This window comes from Garra rufa, chromosome 22 (genome assembly GCF_049309525.1).
Source record: "Garra rufa chromosome 22, GarRuf1.0, whole genome shotgun sequence".
Lineage (NCBI taxonomy): Eukaryota > Metazoa > Chordata > Actinopteri > Cypriniformes > Cyprinidae > Garra > Garra rufa.
Genome location: NC_133382.1, coordinates 2,708,154 through 2,723,073, shown reverse-complemented (window position 1 = coordinate 2,723,073; position 14,920 = coordinate 2,708,154). Strand labels below are relative to the sequence as shown.

At 34.2% G+C, this 14,920-nt stretch overlaps 2 protein-coding genes across 4 annotated transcripts in view; one reads left to right on the top strand and one right to left on the bottom strand.

The window, feature by feature from the left end:
* The window catches only part of mapk8b (mitogen-activated protein kinase 8b), a 25,859-nt gene extending 19,715 nt beyond the window's left edge, over positions 1 to 6,144 (top strand). For 2 of the 3 annotated variants that reach the window (XM_073828752.1, XM_073828753.1), the window contains exons 11-12: positions 459 to 536; positions 3,766 to 6,144. In XM_073828752.1, the coding sequence (XP_073684853.1) occupies positions 459 to 536; positions 3,766 to 3,914 (227 nt within the window). In that variant the 3' untranslated portion in view covers positions 3,915 to 6,144. Of the gene's footprint in view, positions 1 to 458; positions 537 to 3,760 lie in introns of all 3 variants that reach the window. The other variant, XM_073828751.1, reaches the window with a different exon arrangement.
* Positions 6,145 to 7,511: 1,367 nt separating this feature from the next.
* arhgap22b (Rho GTPase activating protein 22b) overlaps positions 7,512 to 14,920 on the bottom strand; it is a 36,104-nt gene continuing 28,695 nt past the window's right edge. Inside the window, exons 8-9 of the mRNA XM_073828667.1 lie at positions 12,864 to 13,737; positions 7,512 to 10,945 (exon numbers count right to left, since the gene is read on the bottom strand). Coding sequence (XP_073684768.1) covers positions 10,723 to 10,945; positions 12,864 to 13,737 — 1,097 coding nt within the window. The 3' untranslated portion in view covers positions 7,512 to 10,722. The remainder of the gene's footprint in view (positions 10,946 to 12,863; positions 13,738 to 14,920) is intronic.

Below are 14,920 nucleotides of genomic sequence, written 5' to 3'. Positions count from 1 at the left end.
ATATTCAACAAATAACACATTTTCATTTTTATAATGCCTATTTTTATAAATTTTTATATAAAAATATATATTGCATTAAAAATAAAAGTTTTTGTCTATAAAATATATGTATGTATACTGTGTATATTTATTATGTGTATATATTTAGAAAATATTTATATGTATTTACATGTAATGATATTGTTTATATAAATATATATATATATACATATATACATGCATGTGTGTGTATTTGTATATACATAATAAATCTGCACAGTACACTTATATTATGTAAACAAAAACTTGTTTGCTTTTTCCACTAAATCAAGTTCTTTTTTCATATGCATGGTTGTTTTCTTTTTTATTTGGATGTGCGCAAAGTGAAATATAAGATTGTATGTGATGGCATCAGTGCAAAAAAGAGAGAGTTGTTTCCTGAAGTAATTTTAGCTCTTCTGTGTCTGTTCCCTGATCAGAGCTGATATATAAGGAAGTGCTGGACTTGGAGGAACGAACGAAAAACGGGGTGATCCGAGGACAGCCGGCCTCGCTAGGTTAGTTTTTTCCTTGGTTTACGAAAACAGCTCTGCTTTCGGCTTTTTACACAACACTGCAGAGCCTGGGACCCGGGCATGGCACAGGGGCTCTACGACACAGTTAGAAAACTTGCTGCATACTTGCATAGCTCATGCATTGCATAAAACATTGAGAAACTTAAATTGCAAAGGGTTTTGGATATCTTGAATGGTGTTGCCATGGGGATTTGTTAAAGTAACAGTAAAAAAGGAAGCAAAAGTGGATTATCCAAACTCTTCAAAACTTGTCATTATATAAAGAACAAGTCATTCTGAGGAAACATGCTTAGTTTCATGAATTTATAATATTCTAAAGGCTAATAGAAAATTTAAAAACTTGTACAGCTTGTACAGTGACACGGCTTTACAGTTTATTACAGATGGAATGATCAGAGTGTGTGTGATGGAGTTGAATGGTGCGGTTTCTACTAGTTTTGCCTTAACATGTTTGTATTGAGGGGCAATGACGTCATCATGTAATGTGTCATATGTCTGAAAAGCTCCCAGTCAGATCTGTCCAGAGATGTTGATCAAGCTCCTAGACCAATCGGCTGTTGATTTAAGCCTTTCCTAACACGCGGAAGGAGAGCTTCTGCTTCAATGCAGAGTTGGGAAACTATGGATTTTTAAACAAGTACAATAATAATTAATCATTATTTCACCCTTGTGTTAAAATGTAAGGTGTTTTGTGTAAAATGAGATCATTTTAATCCATTTAGCCCAATGTATGTGGGAATGAGACACTTTTGAATTCAGGTATACTTTATCTTGCCAAACAGAGACACCTAGATGACACATTGTCTACATTCAAAAAAATCGCAATAACTTTCAATAACAAAATGTTTGAAAGAAAATAATTTTTCCCCTGTTACCTGGCACTTAGTGAAATCGGACTTTTTTGTTTTTGTTTGTGTTTATCATAAAATTGTGAAAAAATACAATTAAAAATATAAATTATTCCTCCCAGATGATAAAATTTGTGGTATTTTCTGTGAAATGAGACAGTTGTATAAAGTTACTCCAATGTATGTGAGTAGGGCACTGTTTTAAATTCAGGTACTTTAAAATCAGTAAAAAATCAAAAATATGCCAAAGAGCTTAAAGGATTAGTTCACTTTCATAACAAAAAAGTACAGATAATGTACTCACCCTCTTGTCATCCCAGATGTTCATGTCTTTCTTTCTTCAGTCGTAAAGAAATTATTTTTTTGAGGAAAACATTTCAGAATTTCTCTCCATATAGTGGACTTCTATGGCGCCCCCAAGTTTGAACTTCCAAAATGCAGTTTAAATGCAGCTTTAAAGGGCTCTAAACTTTAAAGTCTTATCTGGTGAAACGATCGGCTGTTTTCTAAATAAATTGACAATTTCTATACTTTTTAACCTCAAATGCTCGTCTCGTCTCATCTGTGATGCTCATGTGTAGTCAGTATGATCCGGGTCAATGCAGTAATGGTATGTCGAAAAACTCCCATCTTGTTTTTGTCTTCAACGTCAAAATCGTTCTACATCGCTGTTTTACCTTTTTTTTGTAAAGGGCTTCTTTGCCTGTTCACTTTGTAAACACTGTGTTGGTACTTTTGCAGCGATGTAGGACGATTTTGAAGTAAAGTAAACATTACGGCTCATAATCCCTCAGCAAAGAGGGGCGGGGCGAGCAGAGCTCATTTGCATTTAAAGGGCCCATGCGATAAAATGAGCTGATATTTTGCAGAACTGATTTTGACAAGGTAAAAGGGTGTTTTTTTACACTACTATTGAGAATTTTTAACCAAAGTATATTAGAGACTTTTCATTAAGACCCTAAAAAATCATATGAACTTGTGGAAAATGGGCATCCGATGACCTTTTTAAAAATTACAGTGCCTTGCGAAATACCCCTTCATTTTTTAAAGATTTTTTTTATTTTGTTGCCTTATATTAAACTACTTTAAAATACTTTTTTCCCACATCAATCTACACTCCCTGCTCCATAATGGCGAGGCAAAAAATTGGTTTGTAACAACTTTGCAAATTTATTAGAAATAAAAAACTGAAAAGATCCTGTTGCATAAGTATTCATACCCTTTTCTGGGACACTCGAAATTTAGCTCAGGAGCATTCATATCGCTTCTAGATGTTCCTACACTTGGAGTGGAGTTAAACTGTGGCAAATTCATCTGAATGAGTCTGATTTAGAAAGACACACACCTCTCAGAAAAGGTCTAACAGCTGAAAATGCAGATCAGAGCAAAAACCAAGATAACTGCCTGTAGAGCTCAGTGACAGACTTGCGTTAAGGCGATGATCTAGAGAAGAGTTCAGAAACAAATCTGCTGCATTGAAGGTTGACAGAAGCATTCTCCATAATGGAAGATGATTGGAACAACTAGGACTCTAGAAAATGTCCAAGCTGACAGAGATGGAGAGGTGAAAAGGTGAGGCAAAGAATGGCAGACAAAGCTTGTCACATCAGACCCAAAAAGACTTGAGGCTGTAAAGGTGCTTCAACTATGTACTGAGTTAAGGGTATGAATACTTATGCAATCTACTTATTTCAGTGTTTTATTTTTAATACATTTGTAAAATGTACACTCCATACACCATAATAATGACAAAGCAAAAACCAGATTTGCAAATTTTACAAATGTATTAATAATAAAACACTGAAATAAGTCCATTCATCAGTTTTTTTGTTTTTAATAAATTTGCACAAATGTTAAAAACCTATTTTTTGCTTTGCCATTATGGAGTAGGGAGTGTAGATTGATGTGGGAAAAAAAGTAATTTAAAGTAGTTTAACATAAGGCAGCAACATAACAAAATGTGAAAAAAATGAAGGGGTATGAATGATTTCGCAAGGCACTGTATATAAATTGTCAATTAGTTTTGAAAATAATTAATAATTCATTCTTCCTCGACTGGGATGGTTTAGAGCCTTTTGAAGCTGCGTTTTAACCGCATTTTGGAAGTTCAAGCTCACAGGCACCATAGAAGTCCATTATATGGAGAGAAATCCTGAAATGTTTTCCTCAAAAAAACAATTTCTTTACGACTGAAGAAAGACATGAACATCTTGGATGAGTACATGTGTACATTTTTGTTCTGAAAGTGAACTACTCCTTTAAGAGGTTAAAAATGAGCCTGGGCTTACTATTTGAAGTGTGAAAGGCCAGTGTTTCAGCGGTTCCTGTCTAATAAAAAGTGGCATGTGTTTCTCATAGCACAGGTGCAGCAGTGAGCAATGACTCCCACGAGCCCTCGACGTCCTCGTCCTCCACAAACGACGTCTCGTCCATGTCCACCGACCCCACCCTGACCTCGGACACCGACAGCAGTCAGGAGGCCACCACAGGAGCGCTGGGCTGCTGCAGATGACTATCCTCTTCCTCCATCTTCATCATCCGCTCCCCTCTTCCACCCGTCTGCGCCGGCGTCACGCCGGTCCGCAAACGCGTCCTCCTTTCCGTCTCAAACCGACACCTTCTTTTGAATTGAAAAAATGTAAGAGTTTTCGAAGGCTTTTACACCAAACCAGCATTACTTTGATTGCTTTGGTTTTTCGCATCCGATTGAAGCTACTGCTGCGTCATCTTGCCATTTGGATTGAGTTTATTTGTAAAGATGAGAATGGGGAATATATTTTTTGAGATGTTTTATTATTATTTTTTAGTGGAGGTTTATTAAACGGCACATCCATTTGTTGGATAAGCGAGTGTGTCCTCACTGTTACTACTGTTTCGGAGTCAGTGGTGTGTAAAATCGCAGAGATGGGTTTTTAATATGAACTACGTACCTAAACCACGTTTTTATTTGGCTGTCTTATGGAAGACATTTTAAAGTGCTTTTAGGATCCGTGAGCTACTCTTTATCACTTTTTAACGTCACTAAGATCACCTAGTATTCTCTCTGTAAAAACACATTTGGCTTTTCCAACTTCAGCGTATGTAATCTAGGCTGTACATATTTCAGTAATAACCCACAGCTTTCATTACGCTTCGACCTGATGCAAAGCTCTCGTTCGAACACTTCACGACACGATATGAAACCGAAATTGGGAATTTAACCCATGCGTATAAAACGCTTTTGAGTTTACAACCAAACCAATGCAATCTTATTCATTCAATATGAGAAAAAGGCGATTTTTAATAACAAGCAATCATGCTAAATGAATGGATAGAGGTTCAAAATGGATCCCGAAAGAAACTACTGCATTTTACAGCAGTTTACCGCTAAAAAAGCCCTTTTAAAATGTACCGTAATTGTGTTTACAGTACTAGTGTATGTAGTGTAATCACTGAATCCATCACTAAATTTGGAAACTTTTTTGCTTTCAAAGTGGAGAAAGTGCCTGAGTCCAGCATTCATTCCTGAATGATTCGAACCATAATGAAATTTGGGTGAGGTTTTTCAAATGCTCTTCATATCATGTTGGAGTGTCTATTTTTGTATGGTATTGGACGTATGTGATGTGGATTGAAAGGTCGGGGCATGTTGGGAAGATGATCTGTAAAAAGGGACGTTTCCTCAAGCAAGGTCTTTCATCAAAGTAAAAGCAAATTGGAACATTTTTGGTGTGTGTATATGGTTTGCAGCTTTATTTGGTTTGTGGGAATATGCAAGACATTGCATCCAATGCTGTAGATGGGAACTACATTTCCCATGATGCAATGCTACGGAATGTACATTAGATGGGAGTTATAGAAAGCGAAGGTTTTGAGTTTGAGCGTAACGATTGGCATACGTTTTTGTTTTTATTTTTAAGTGCTCTTAACTTTTCTTTGCTCTCTTTAATGAATTTAACGTTAGATTCTGCATTGCATTTGCTTTATTTCATCTCTCAAAAATGTTAGAAATCAGATCAAAGTAGGCTTTGATGAACTACCTCACTCTAAATTTCTACAGATTTGTTTTTCCTTCTTTTTTTTTTGCGTGACGTAGCTGCCCGTAAGATAGATGTTAATACAGATTTCATTATTTATTTATTTCTAAAGTGAACTATTGTCAATAGTAGGCAACGTATAGTTTTGTACATTATGTATACTTCACCTAGAAGTAAAAGAACTGAAATGTAAATTTGATCTTTTTCGTTTAATTTTACTTTGTACTCATTTTTTTACAGTTCATGTGCAATACCCACTGCTGTCATGCTAGTTGTAATCCATAGATCTAGACGTCTTAGTTTTATGTACCCAGAGGTAGAGATATGTTTGGTACTGTCGGATAAATTCATGTTTTTGTCTTTTTAAAATCTGGATTTTTTTTTTTTTTTCTCCCTTTGGCTTCTACTGTCAATGTTACATAACCCGTCTTACCAAAAACAAATCTGTGGCTGATGTTGGCGAGTTGTTCTGTTTAGCCACTGGACTTTGATCAAGCTGGTAAGTCCCATTCAAATGCATTTGTAAAATACCCAACGTGTTTAGACTTGGTGCTGGTGTGTAATATTTGCTAGCAATGCCAGCCCTACAGTTAGTTATACATTGCTAGCTCTGTGTGCACTAAAGCGCATACAGACACTGAGAAGTGCACTACTACAAAGAATGCACTGGGATCTTATGATACCAATTGTACATGTACTGCAAATAAACACCAGTTTGAATCAGAACCGTCTCCTCCGTCTCATTAATATACAAGACATTTACAGGGTTTCTGCAGATAAATGTAAGGCTTTAGAAGACCAATTAAAGCAAATGTATGGAATAAACTGAAACACAATGCAACATTTATATTTATATAACAAGTCACACTTGTTCGTGGTCAAAAATGACCTCTTTGGAAATTAATTGGAAGTGAATTTCATCTAGTGGAAACGTTTGCTACTGCGCCCAAACAAAATCTAACCAAAAGCTCATTTTTTGAGATATCAACCTCAAATTTGGAACACAACTTGTTTAGATTAATGACATTTCATGTAAAATGAAAAAAAAAAAAAATATTTTTTTTAAGTTTCACTTTTTTTTTACTTTTTAATTTTATTTAAGCAATCATCTGCCAGTTGTCATCATTGAAAAGAGACCAAACTTAAGTCTGTGTTCCAAAGTTGGTTTAAGTTGGAAATTATGCTCAGAAAATGTAACAGGTAATAAATGGATCATAACTATTCCATAAATATAATTTGGTACTATAAAATCCCCTGAAAATACTAAATAATAAACAAAAAACATTGTTGAACTAAAATATGGTACATTTATTTCATGAGAAAAAAAAGCCATTTTTGACCACAATGCAAGCAGCACCAGATGTTTACTGTTAATATTTACTGTAAAACAAAACAAAAATACTAAAGAAGACGGCATGCAACATTTAATGCCATGACTTTATAAATATAAGACTTTCTGCTCTGATATATGACATTTTAAGACCTGCAGAAAATCTTTATATTGAGGAACTTACATTTGTACCAGTATTATCTTTTAATTCGTATTTTCCCATTAGCAATACTGAATAAATGTTTGAGTGAATGTTTCAATTATGGAAAAAGTTTATAATAGCATATACTCATGAATCTTCCATTCATACCGAGAACAATAACCATATGTGACCCTTAAGTCTTAAGACTAAGTCTTAAGTATGAGTTTGTAGCAATAGCCAAAAATATATTCTATTTTTCGTTTATGCCAAAAATCATCAGGATATTAAGTAAAGAACATGTTCTATGAAGATATTTTGTACATTTTCTACCATAAATATTTTAAAATGTAATTTTAGATTAGTAATATGCATTGCTTAGAACTACGTTTGGACAGCTTTAAAGGCGATTTTCTCAATATTTAGATTTTTTGCACCCTCAGATTCCAGATTTCCAAATAGTTGTATCTCAGCCAAATATTGTCCTATCCTAACAAACCATGCATCAGTGGAAAGCTTATTTATTTAGATTTTGTTGTCTTGTGTCACATATTACGATCAATTCGAGGACCGGAACTTACTGCTGTATAAATGATGACAAACCATGGAGAAGAGGTACATTCTTTTCCGTTCATTTAATTTAGTCCTTTGTGAATAATAATTACATACCACCACAGTGACACTTGGAAACATCTCAGCACAGCACAGAAGTCTAATCGTCATGTATGACCGCAGGATAATAGTCTAAATCATGATGTATAACATCTTCACATACTCGAAATATGCATTAAAGTCTTTTGTAAAAGCTGTGGTCCTGGTAAAATCCACATATTATCCAAATGGATTGACAACGGAAACATGTTGAGCAGCAAAAAGCACTTTGCTTCAGGGCACAGTGGTGATGTCCGGTTTCTGGGTCTCTTCTTCTCCAGATCCAACCTGAAACATTCATATTAGCAGCCTGGGAAAGGAACCATTAGGCTACGGCCATCATGCTAATATATAATATGACCTACTATGCAGTTCAGAAAATGAGCCGAGTCTACAAAATCTATGACCACTCACTTTAAGAAACATCCACAGAGCATTTCTAGACTTCCTATACACTTAAACAGTGTCAAATAAATATCCAAAGTAGATCAACTGACTAAAGTCACATTTCAAACTCCTTTTTTTTTAATGTCTCGAAATGCCACAGAACATACAAGAAAATCATTTCACTGCCAATATTTGCCGCTATTTTAGTCAAGTATTCTTGCATTACATTTTGCAAAGTAATACTTCAATTCACTGTCCACTGTCATTTGAACTGATATGTTTAACCAAATATGCCATTCGTTGAAAATGTACTCAACCTCAGGCCATCCAAGATGTAGATGAGTTTGTGTATTTGTAGCAATAGCCAAAAGTACATTGTATGGGTGAAAATGATCAATTTTTCTTTAATGCCAAAAATCATTAAGATATTAAGATCATGTTCTATGAAGATATTTCGTGAAGGTCCTACCATAAATATATCAAAACATAATTTTTGATTAGTAATATGCAATGCTAAGAACTTCATTTGGACAACTTTAATGGCCATTTTCGCAAAATTTAGATGTTTTTGCACCCTCAGATTCCAGATGTTCAAATAGTTGTTTCTTATCACTGCAAAAAATGCTTTTCTAGCTTAGATTTTTTGTCTTGTTTCCAGCCAAAATATCTACAAATTCTTAAATCAAGAAGGATTTTCTAGACAAGTAAAGATTATTTTCTTGTTTTCAGAAAAAAACAAGTCAAAATTAGGAGTTTGTGCTTAGAACAAGCTAAATAATCTGTCAATGAGGTAAGAAAAATAGAAAACAAGATTATTTTTCTTACCCCATTGGCAGATTATTTTGCTCGTTTCAAGCAAAAACAAACCTTATTTGGAGTAGTTTTTTCTGAAAACAAAACATTTTTTATTATACTGGAAAATCCTTCTTAATTTAAGAATTTTTAGATATTTTGGCTGGAAACAAAACAAAAAATCTAAACCAGAAAAGCATTTTTTTTGCAGTGGGAAAGCTTATTTATTTAACTTTTAGATGATGTATAAATCTAAATTTTTTTTTTAAATTGACCCTTATGACTGGTTTCGTGGTCCTAGGTCACAAATGGATTCTCTGGAGTGAATGGGTGCCGTCATAATGAGAGTTCAAACAGCTGATAAAACCATCACAATAATCCACACCACTCCAGTGCATCACATCATTAATACATTTTAACCCCAAACCGTTGCTTTCATCTAAAGTCCTCTATCCATAATATAAAGTTGTCAATAAATAGTGGTCTGGTCTGAATCAGGAGAGAAATCTGCACCGATCAAGCGCCGTTCACAAGCCAAAACAGCTCTAAACAAATATGTGGCTGGATTTTGATGTGAGAGACAACTGAAGATGGACTTTTGCACTGCAAAAAATGCTTTTCTTACTTAGATTTTTTGTCTTGTTTCCAGCCAAAATATCTAAAAATTCTTAAATAAAGCAGGATTTTCTAGACGAGTAAAAATTATTGTCTTGTTTTCAGAAAAAAACATTTTGGCCAGAAGCAATGTTTTGAAGTTAAAAACAATTTAATGATGGATTTGTTTCTTTAAAACACACAACTTTTGTCTTCTCAAGATGTTAACTGATGGACTGGAGTGGTGTGGATCACTTGTGGATTATTGTGATGTTTTTATCAGATGTTTGGACTCTCATTCTGACGGCACCCATTCACTCCAGAGGATCCATTGGTGAGACAGTGATAGAATGACACATTTATACAAATATGATGAAGAAACAAACTCATCTACATCTTGGATGGCCTGAGGTTGAGTACATTTTCAACAAATTACATATTTGGTTGAATATATCAATGGCCGAAGCCAATAATATAGCCTCTAAATGTCATTATTATAATTCACACTGCAAAAAAATCAAGTAAATGTGGCTTATCTTACTTAGTATTTTTATCTTGTTTGTAGTCAAAATATATCAAATTTCTTAAATTAAGATGCATTTACTAGATGAGCAAAATGAATCCTGTTTTAAGATAAATGCACTTTTCTTGCACCTGGAAACACCTGGAAATATTTGTGCTTATTTCAAGCAAACTGCACTTAATTTAGTTTTTCACTCTGGAAACAATATCTTCACTGCAAAAAAAGTATTGCTATTGTCTTAGTTTCCAGCCAAAATATCTAAAAAAAAGGATTTTCTAAAAAATATTGAGAATATTAACAAGTAAAAAATATGTTTAGCAGATTATTTTGCTTGTTCTAAGCAAAAACTCACTTCATTTTGACTTTTTTTCTTAAAAAAAAGTATTTTTTTACTCGTTTAGAAAATGCTCCTTGATTTAAGAATTGCATTATTTATTTATTTTTTTTTTTGGCTGGAAAAAAAGTCAAAAACTCTAAGTAAGAAAAGCATTTTTTTGCAGTGTTATGTCATTTTGCATATCTAGTAAATGCATCTTAATTTAAGACTTTTTAGATATTTTGACTAAAAACAAGATGAAAATAGTAAGATAAGCCTTTTTTTTGCAGTGCAAACTGGGAACCTGAACATGCAAAGAATGCATGATTTTTGAAAACCAGATTCAGCCGTTTCTATAATTTCTTTATAACCTGAAACTTCCAGAAAGAAATTGCTTTAGAGTAAGGTGTAAAATGGTTTTAGTAAATGCAACACTGCTGAAAGGATGGGAACTGTTAGAATTGGAGTGATAGTGGAAGGTCTGTAACTAGTTCTGATTTGATGAACACAAACATCTTGCGGACGCCTGAGTGCTCTGGTCCTCATGACTTTGGGTGTGTTGGTTTTTTGCATTAAATGTCACTGGTACGGCTTCCAAGAGCCAGATCCCCTAGCGTGGAGAAGAAGTCTTCCATTTCCTTCTCAAGCAGGCGATTGCGGTTCTCTGCGTCCTCACGGGCCCGTTCAGAGTTTCTCAGTTTGATCTCAAGCATTCGTTTTCTTTTTCTCTCCTGTTCCATCTCTTGCTCAAGTCTCTCCATCTGTGCGCACATAGCTGCACTCGACTCTTCCAGCCTGCAGAGGGCACAACACAAATGTGTGAGTGGACAATAGAGATATCACTGAGGACAGTTACTTATGACAGCGGTTTTCAGACTAGCTGGCTGCATTTTGAGAGAGAGAGAGAGAAAAAGTGGTTTTAATAGTAATGTAAGATATAAAAAAATTCAACATTTACCAAATTTGATTTTATTGCTGCTTCATTTTGATTTGTAAAGACTAGTCAGACTTATTACAACTAACATCACATGATTATAAGTTGCGTTGGTCAAAAAAACAAAACAATAAACATTAAAAATAAAGTTTAAAAGGCTAAAAAAAACTTTTTCTAAACAAAGCTTCTCTTACAATTATTAACAGATGATAATTTCCTCAGAGAACCCCCAAAATATTTAAAAAATAAAAAATAAAAATATATTTTTTCTGTAATATTCTTCTCAGGTTTTGTTGAAAAAATGCTTGTTCATTTTAATCAAAATCACAAATTGTAAAAAGACACTTAATATTTTCCCACACAGTATAATTGGATCTTTTTTCATGAAATCATATATTTTATTATATATATCATATTTTTGGGGTTGAAAACATTTGAAAACCACTGAACTAAGTTTAGATTTTTTGTGCAAATTATGGTAAAAATATAAATTAACTAATTTATTCAAATTCAATTTATATTTATAAAAAGCAATAAAACCCTACCTCTGATCCATCATCAAAAACAAGTTTAAAAAGTACAGATTCTGGCAATTAATAAATAGATTCTGGATTAATTTCTAAACAGCCTTTCTTTTACAATTATTAACAGAGTTTGTCTGTAAATTTTTACAATTATTATATTATTATATTGTTTATTATTTTATTATTTAAAATGTGAATAATAATAATAATAAATAAATCAAATAATAATAATTATAATACTACACTGCAAAAAATGCTTTTCTAGCTTAGATCTTTTTGTCATGTTTCCAGCCAAAATATCTAAAAATTCTTAAATCAAGAAGGATTTTCTAGACGAGTAAAAATTGTTGTCTTGTTTTCAGAAAAAAAGTCAAAATTAAGTACATTTTTGCTTGAGACAAGCAAAATTATCTGCCAATGGGGTAAGAAAAATAATCTTGTTTTCTGTTTGAAATAAGATTATTTTTCTTACCCAATTGGCAGATTTTTTGGCTTGTTCTAAGCAAAAACCCACTTAATTTTGAGTTGTTTTTCTGAAAAAAAGAAAATAATTTTTACTTGTCTAGAAAATACTTCTTGATTTAAGAATTTTTAGATATTTTGGCTGGAATCAAGACAAAAAAATCTAAGCTAGAAACAAATTTTTTGCAGTGTAACAGTAGCCATTCATTTCCATAGTATGGAAAAAATAATAATAATATGGAAGTCAATGGCTACCATCAACTGTTTGGTTACCAACATTCTTCAAAATATCTTTTTGTGTGCTCAACAGAAGAAATACACTTTTTTCTGAAATACAATTTTTTTTTTTTTCTGAAAACAAGAAAATAATTTTCGCTTGTCTACAAAATCATTCTTGAAAATACAGGTCTCACTTTAAAACAGTTCACACTGCAAACTTAGATTTTTTTTGTCTTGTTTCCACCTAAAATATCTAAAATTTCTTAAACCAAGAATGATTTTTTTCAGAAAAAAAAAAACAAGTCAAAATTAAGTGTGGTTTTGCTTAGAACAAGCACAATAATCTGCCAATGGGGTAAGAAAAGTAATCATGTTTTCTGGTTGAAATAAGTTTCCTTTGCTTACCCCACTGGCAGAATATTGTGCTTGTTCTATGCAAAAACTAAGACAATAATTTGTACTCGTCTAGAAAATCCTTTTTGATTTAAGAATTTGTAGATATTTGCTGGAAACAAGACAAAAGATCTAATTAAAAAAAGCATTTTTGCAGTGCATTTAAGAACAACAACCTTACTTTTTAATTCTAGATTCGTAAGTCTGTTTCTGCTTCCTCAGCTCTTCTTTCAGCTCTGTCACGACGTTGACCAAAGACAGAGGGCTTTCGTTTTCATCTCCGTCTTCGTCCACGACTCTAATGACCGGTGCAACGTTCCCATTATCACTGCAAAACAAACCACTCGCACGATTCTCCACAGCGCTGCCGGTTTCTTCTTGATCGCTGGGCTTTGCTTCCTCCTCGCTCCGTTCCTCCTGAGCGCTCGTCTCCGTCTGCGGCCCGTCTTCCGTCCCCAACGGGTCGCTTCCAGAGTCTGGGACGGAGATCTCACAGGATGAAGTTGACCACGGTGTGCTGTCCATACTCAGCACGCTTCCCAGACTGGATGAAGACGTGACGTTGTCGTAGGTAGACAGTCTCTGAGAGGAGCCCGAGTCTCTGGAGCGTTCGCCGGAGGAGGTACGACGGTGTCCTCTCAGTGAAGACAATCCATTCATAAGCCAATTCCCGCTGGAGGCCGTCGAAACATCCACCGCCAATCCGCCGACTTTGGCAGAGTGTGGGCGAGGAGAGGAGCCTTTGAAGGTGTACTTCCATCCTGGAATGGTTTTGGCCTGTTTACTAGGGCTGATGTTTCCCTGAGGCACCGGTTTGGAGGCTAAAGCGGCGTCCACAGACGAGGCACTGCTGCTGGTCGGGTCATTCTTGGCTGAGGGTGGACTGGCGTGGAGATCTTCCTCTGAGATCCAGTCTACCAGGTTGGACGGCTGAAGTTGCTGGCTTTGGTCCTTGACCTCCGTCTGGTTCTGTGATGTTTCTGAGTCTTTTTCGGTGTACAGGCGATCATGCATACTGATGAGGAGCGTCATGAGATGCTGAACAAGAGACGTGCCTGGAAAACACACACAATGATGTTTTCTATCATCATTATTTATGATGTATAAGTCATAATTTGAGATGTAAAGTCAAAGTGATCAGTACAATGAAAAAAAATGTTGGTCGTAGAAACTATTTTAAGAGTAAACAAAATATGCAAAACACAAAGTCTAAAATATTTAAAAATTCTTACATCAAGGATTTTTTAGACGAGTAAAAATTTTTTCAGAAAAAAAAACAAGTCATAATTAAGTGCATTTTTGCTTGAAACCGGCTAAATAATCTGCCTATGGGGTAAGAAAAATAATCTTGTTTTATGTTTTATGTTTAAAATAAGATTATTTTTCTTACCCCAATGGCAGATTATTTAGCTTGTTCTAAACAAAAACACTTAATTTTGACTTGTTTTTTCAAAATTTGAATTTTTAGGATTATTTTGGCTGGAAACAAGACAAAAAATCTAACAAGAAAAACATTTTGTTCCAGTGCTTATCAAGTAAATGCATCTTAATTTAAGAATTGTTAGATATTTTAACTAGAAACAAGACAAAGACTTAGTAAGATAGCCTTTTTTTTCACTGCAAAAAATGCTTTTCTTACATAGATTTTTGTCTTGTTTCCAGCCAAAATATCTAAAAATTCTTAAATCAAGAAGGTGTCAGGTTTTGGACTGTTTTTGTCTAGTGTTTTCTTCCCCCTTGGACTATGTTTTGGTTTTTCCCAATGTCTCCCCCCATTTCACTGTTTGTATTGGTTTCCCCTTTTGCCCATATTTGGTCTTCCCCCCTTGTGACCATTATTGCCTACACCTGTCCTTGTTTATCTGCCACCCTTTATAAGTCATTTGTTCCTTAGTTTCATTGTCCTGTCTTTACTTAGTGTTGTGGTTGTAGTTTTCTTGGGTTCCTGTTTTGCTTTATTAAAGTACTTTGTTTATTTTACACTCCTGGCTCCTCACCCCAGCAACCCGTGACAGAAGTAAAAATTATTTTCTTATTTTCAGTAAAAACAAGTCAAAATTAAGAGCGTTTTTGCTTGAAACAAGCAAAATAATCGGCCAATGGGGTAAGAAAAATAATCTTGTTTTTTGTTTGAAATAAGATTATTTTTCTTATGTAGTAAATGCATCTTAATTTAAGAATTTTAAGATATTTTGACTAGAAACAAGATGAAAATACTAAGTAAGAAAAGCCTTTTTT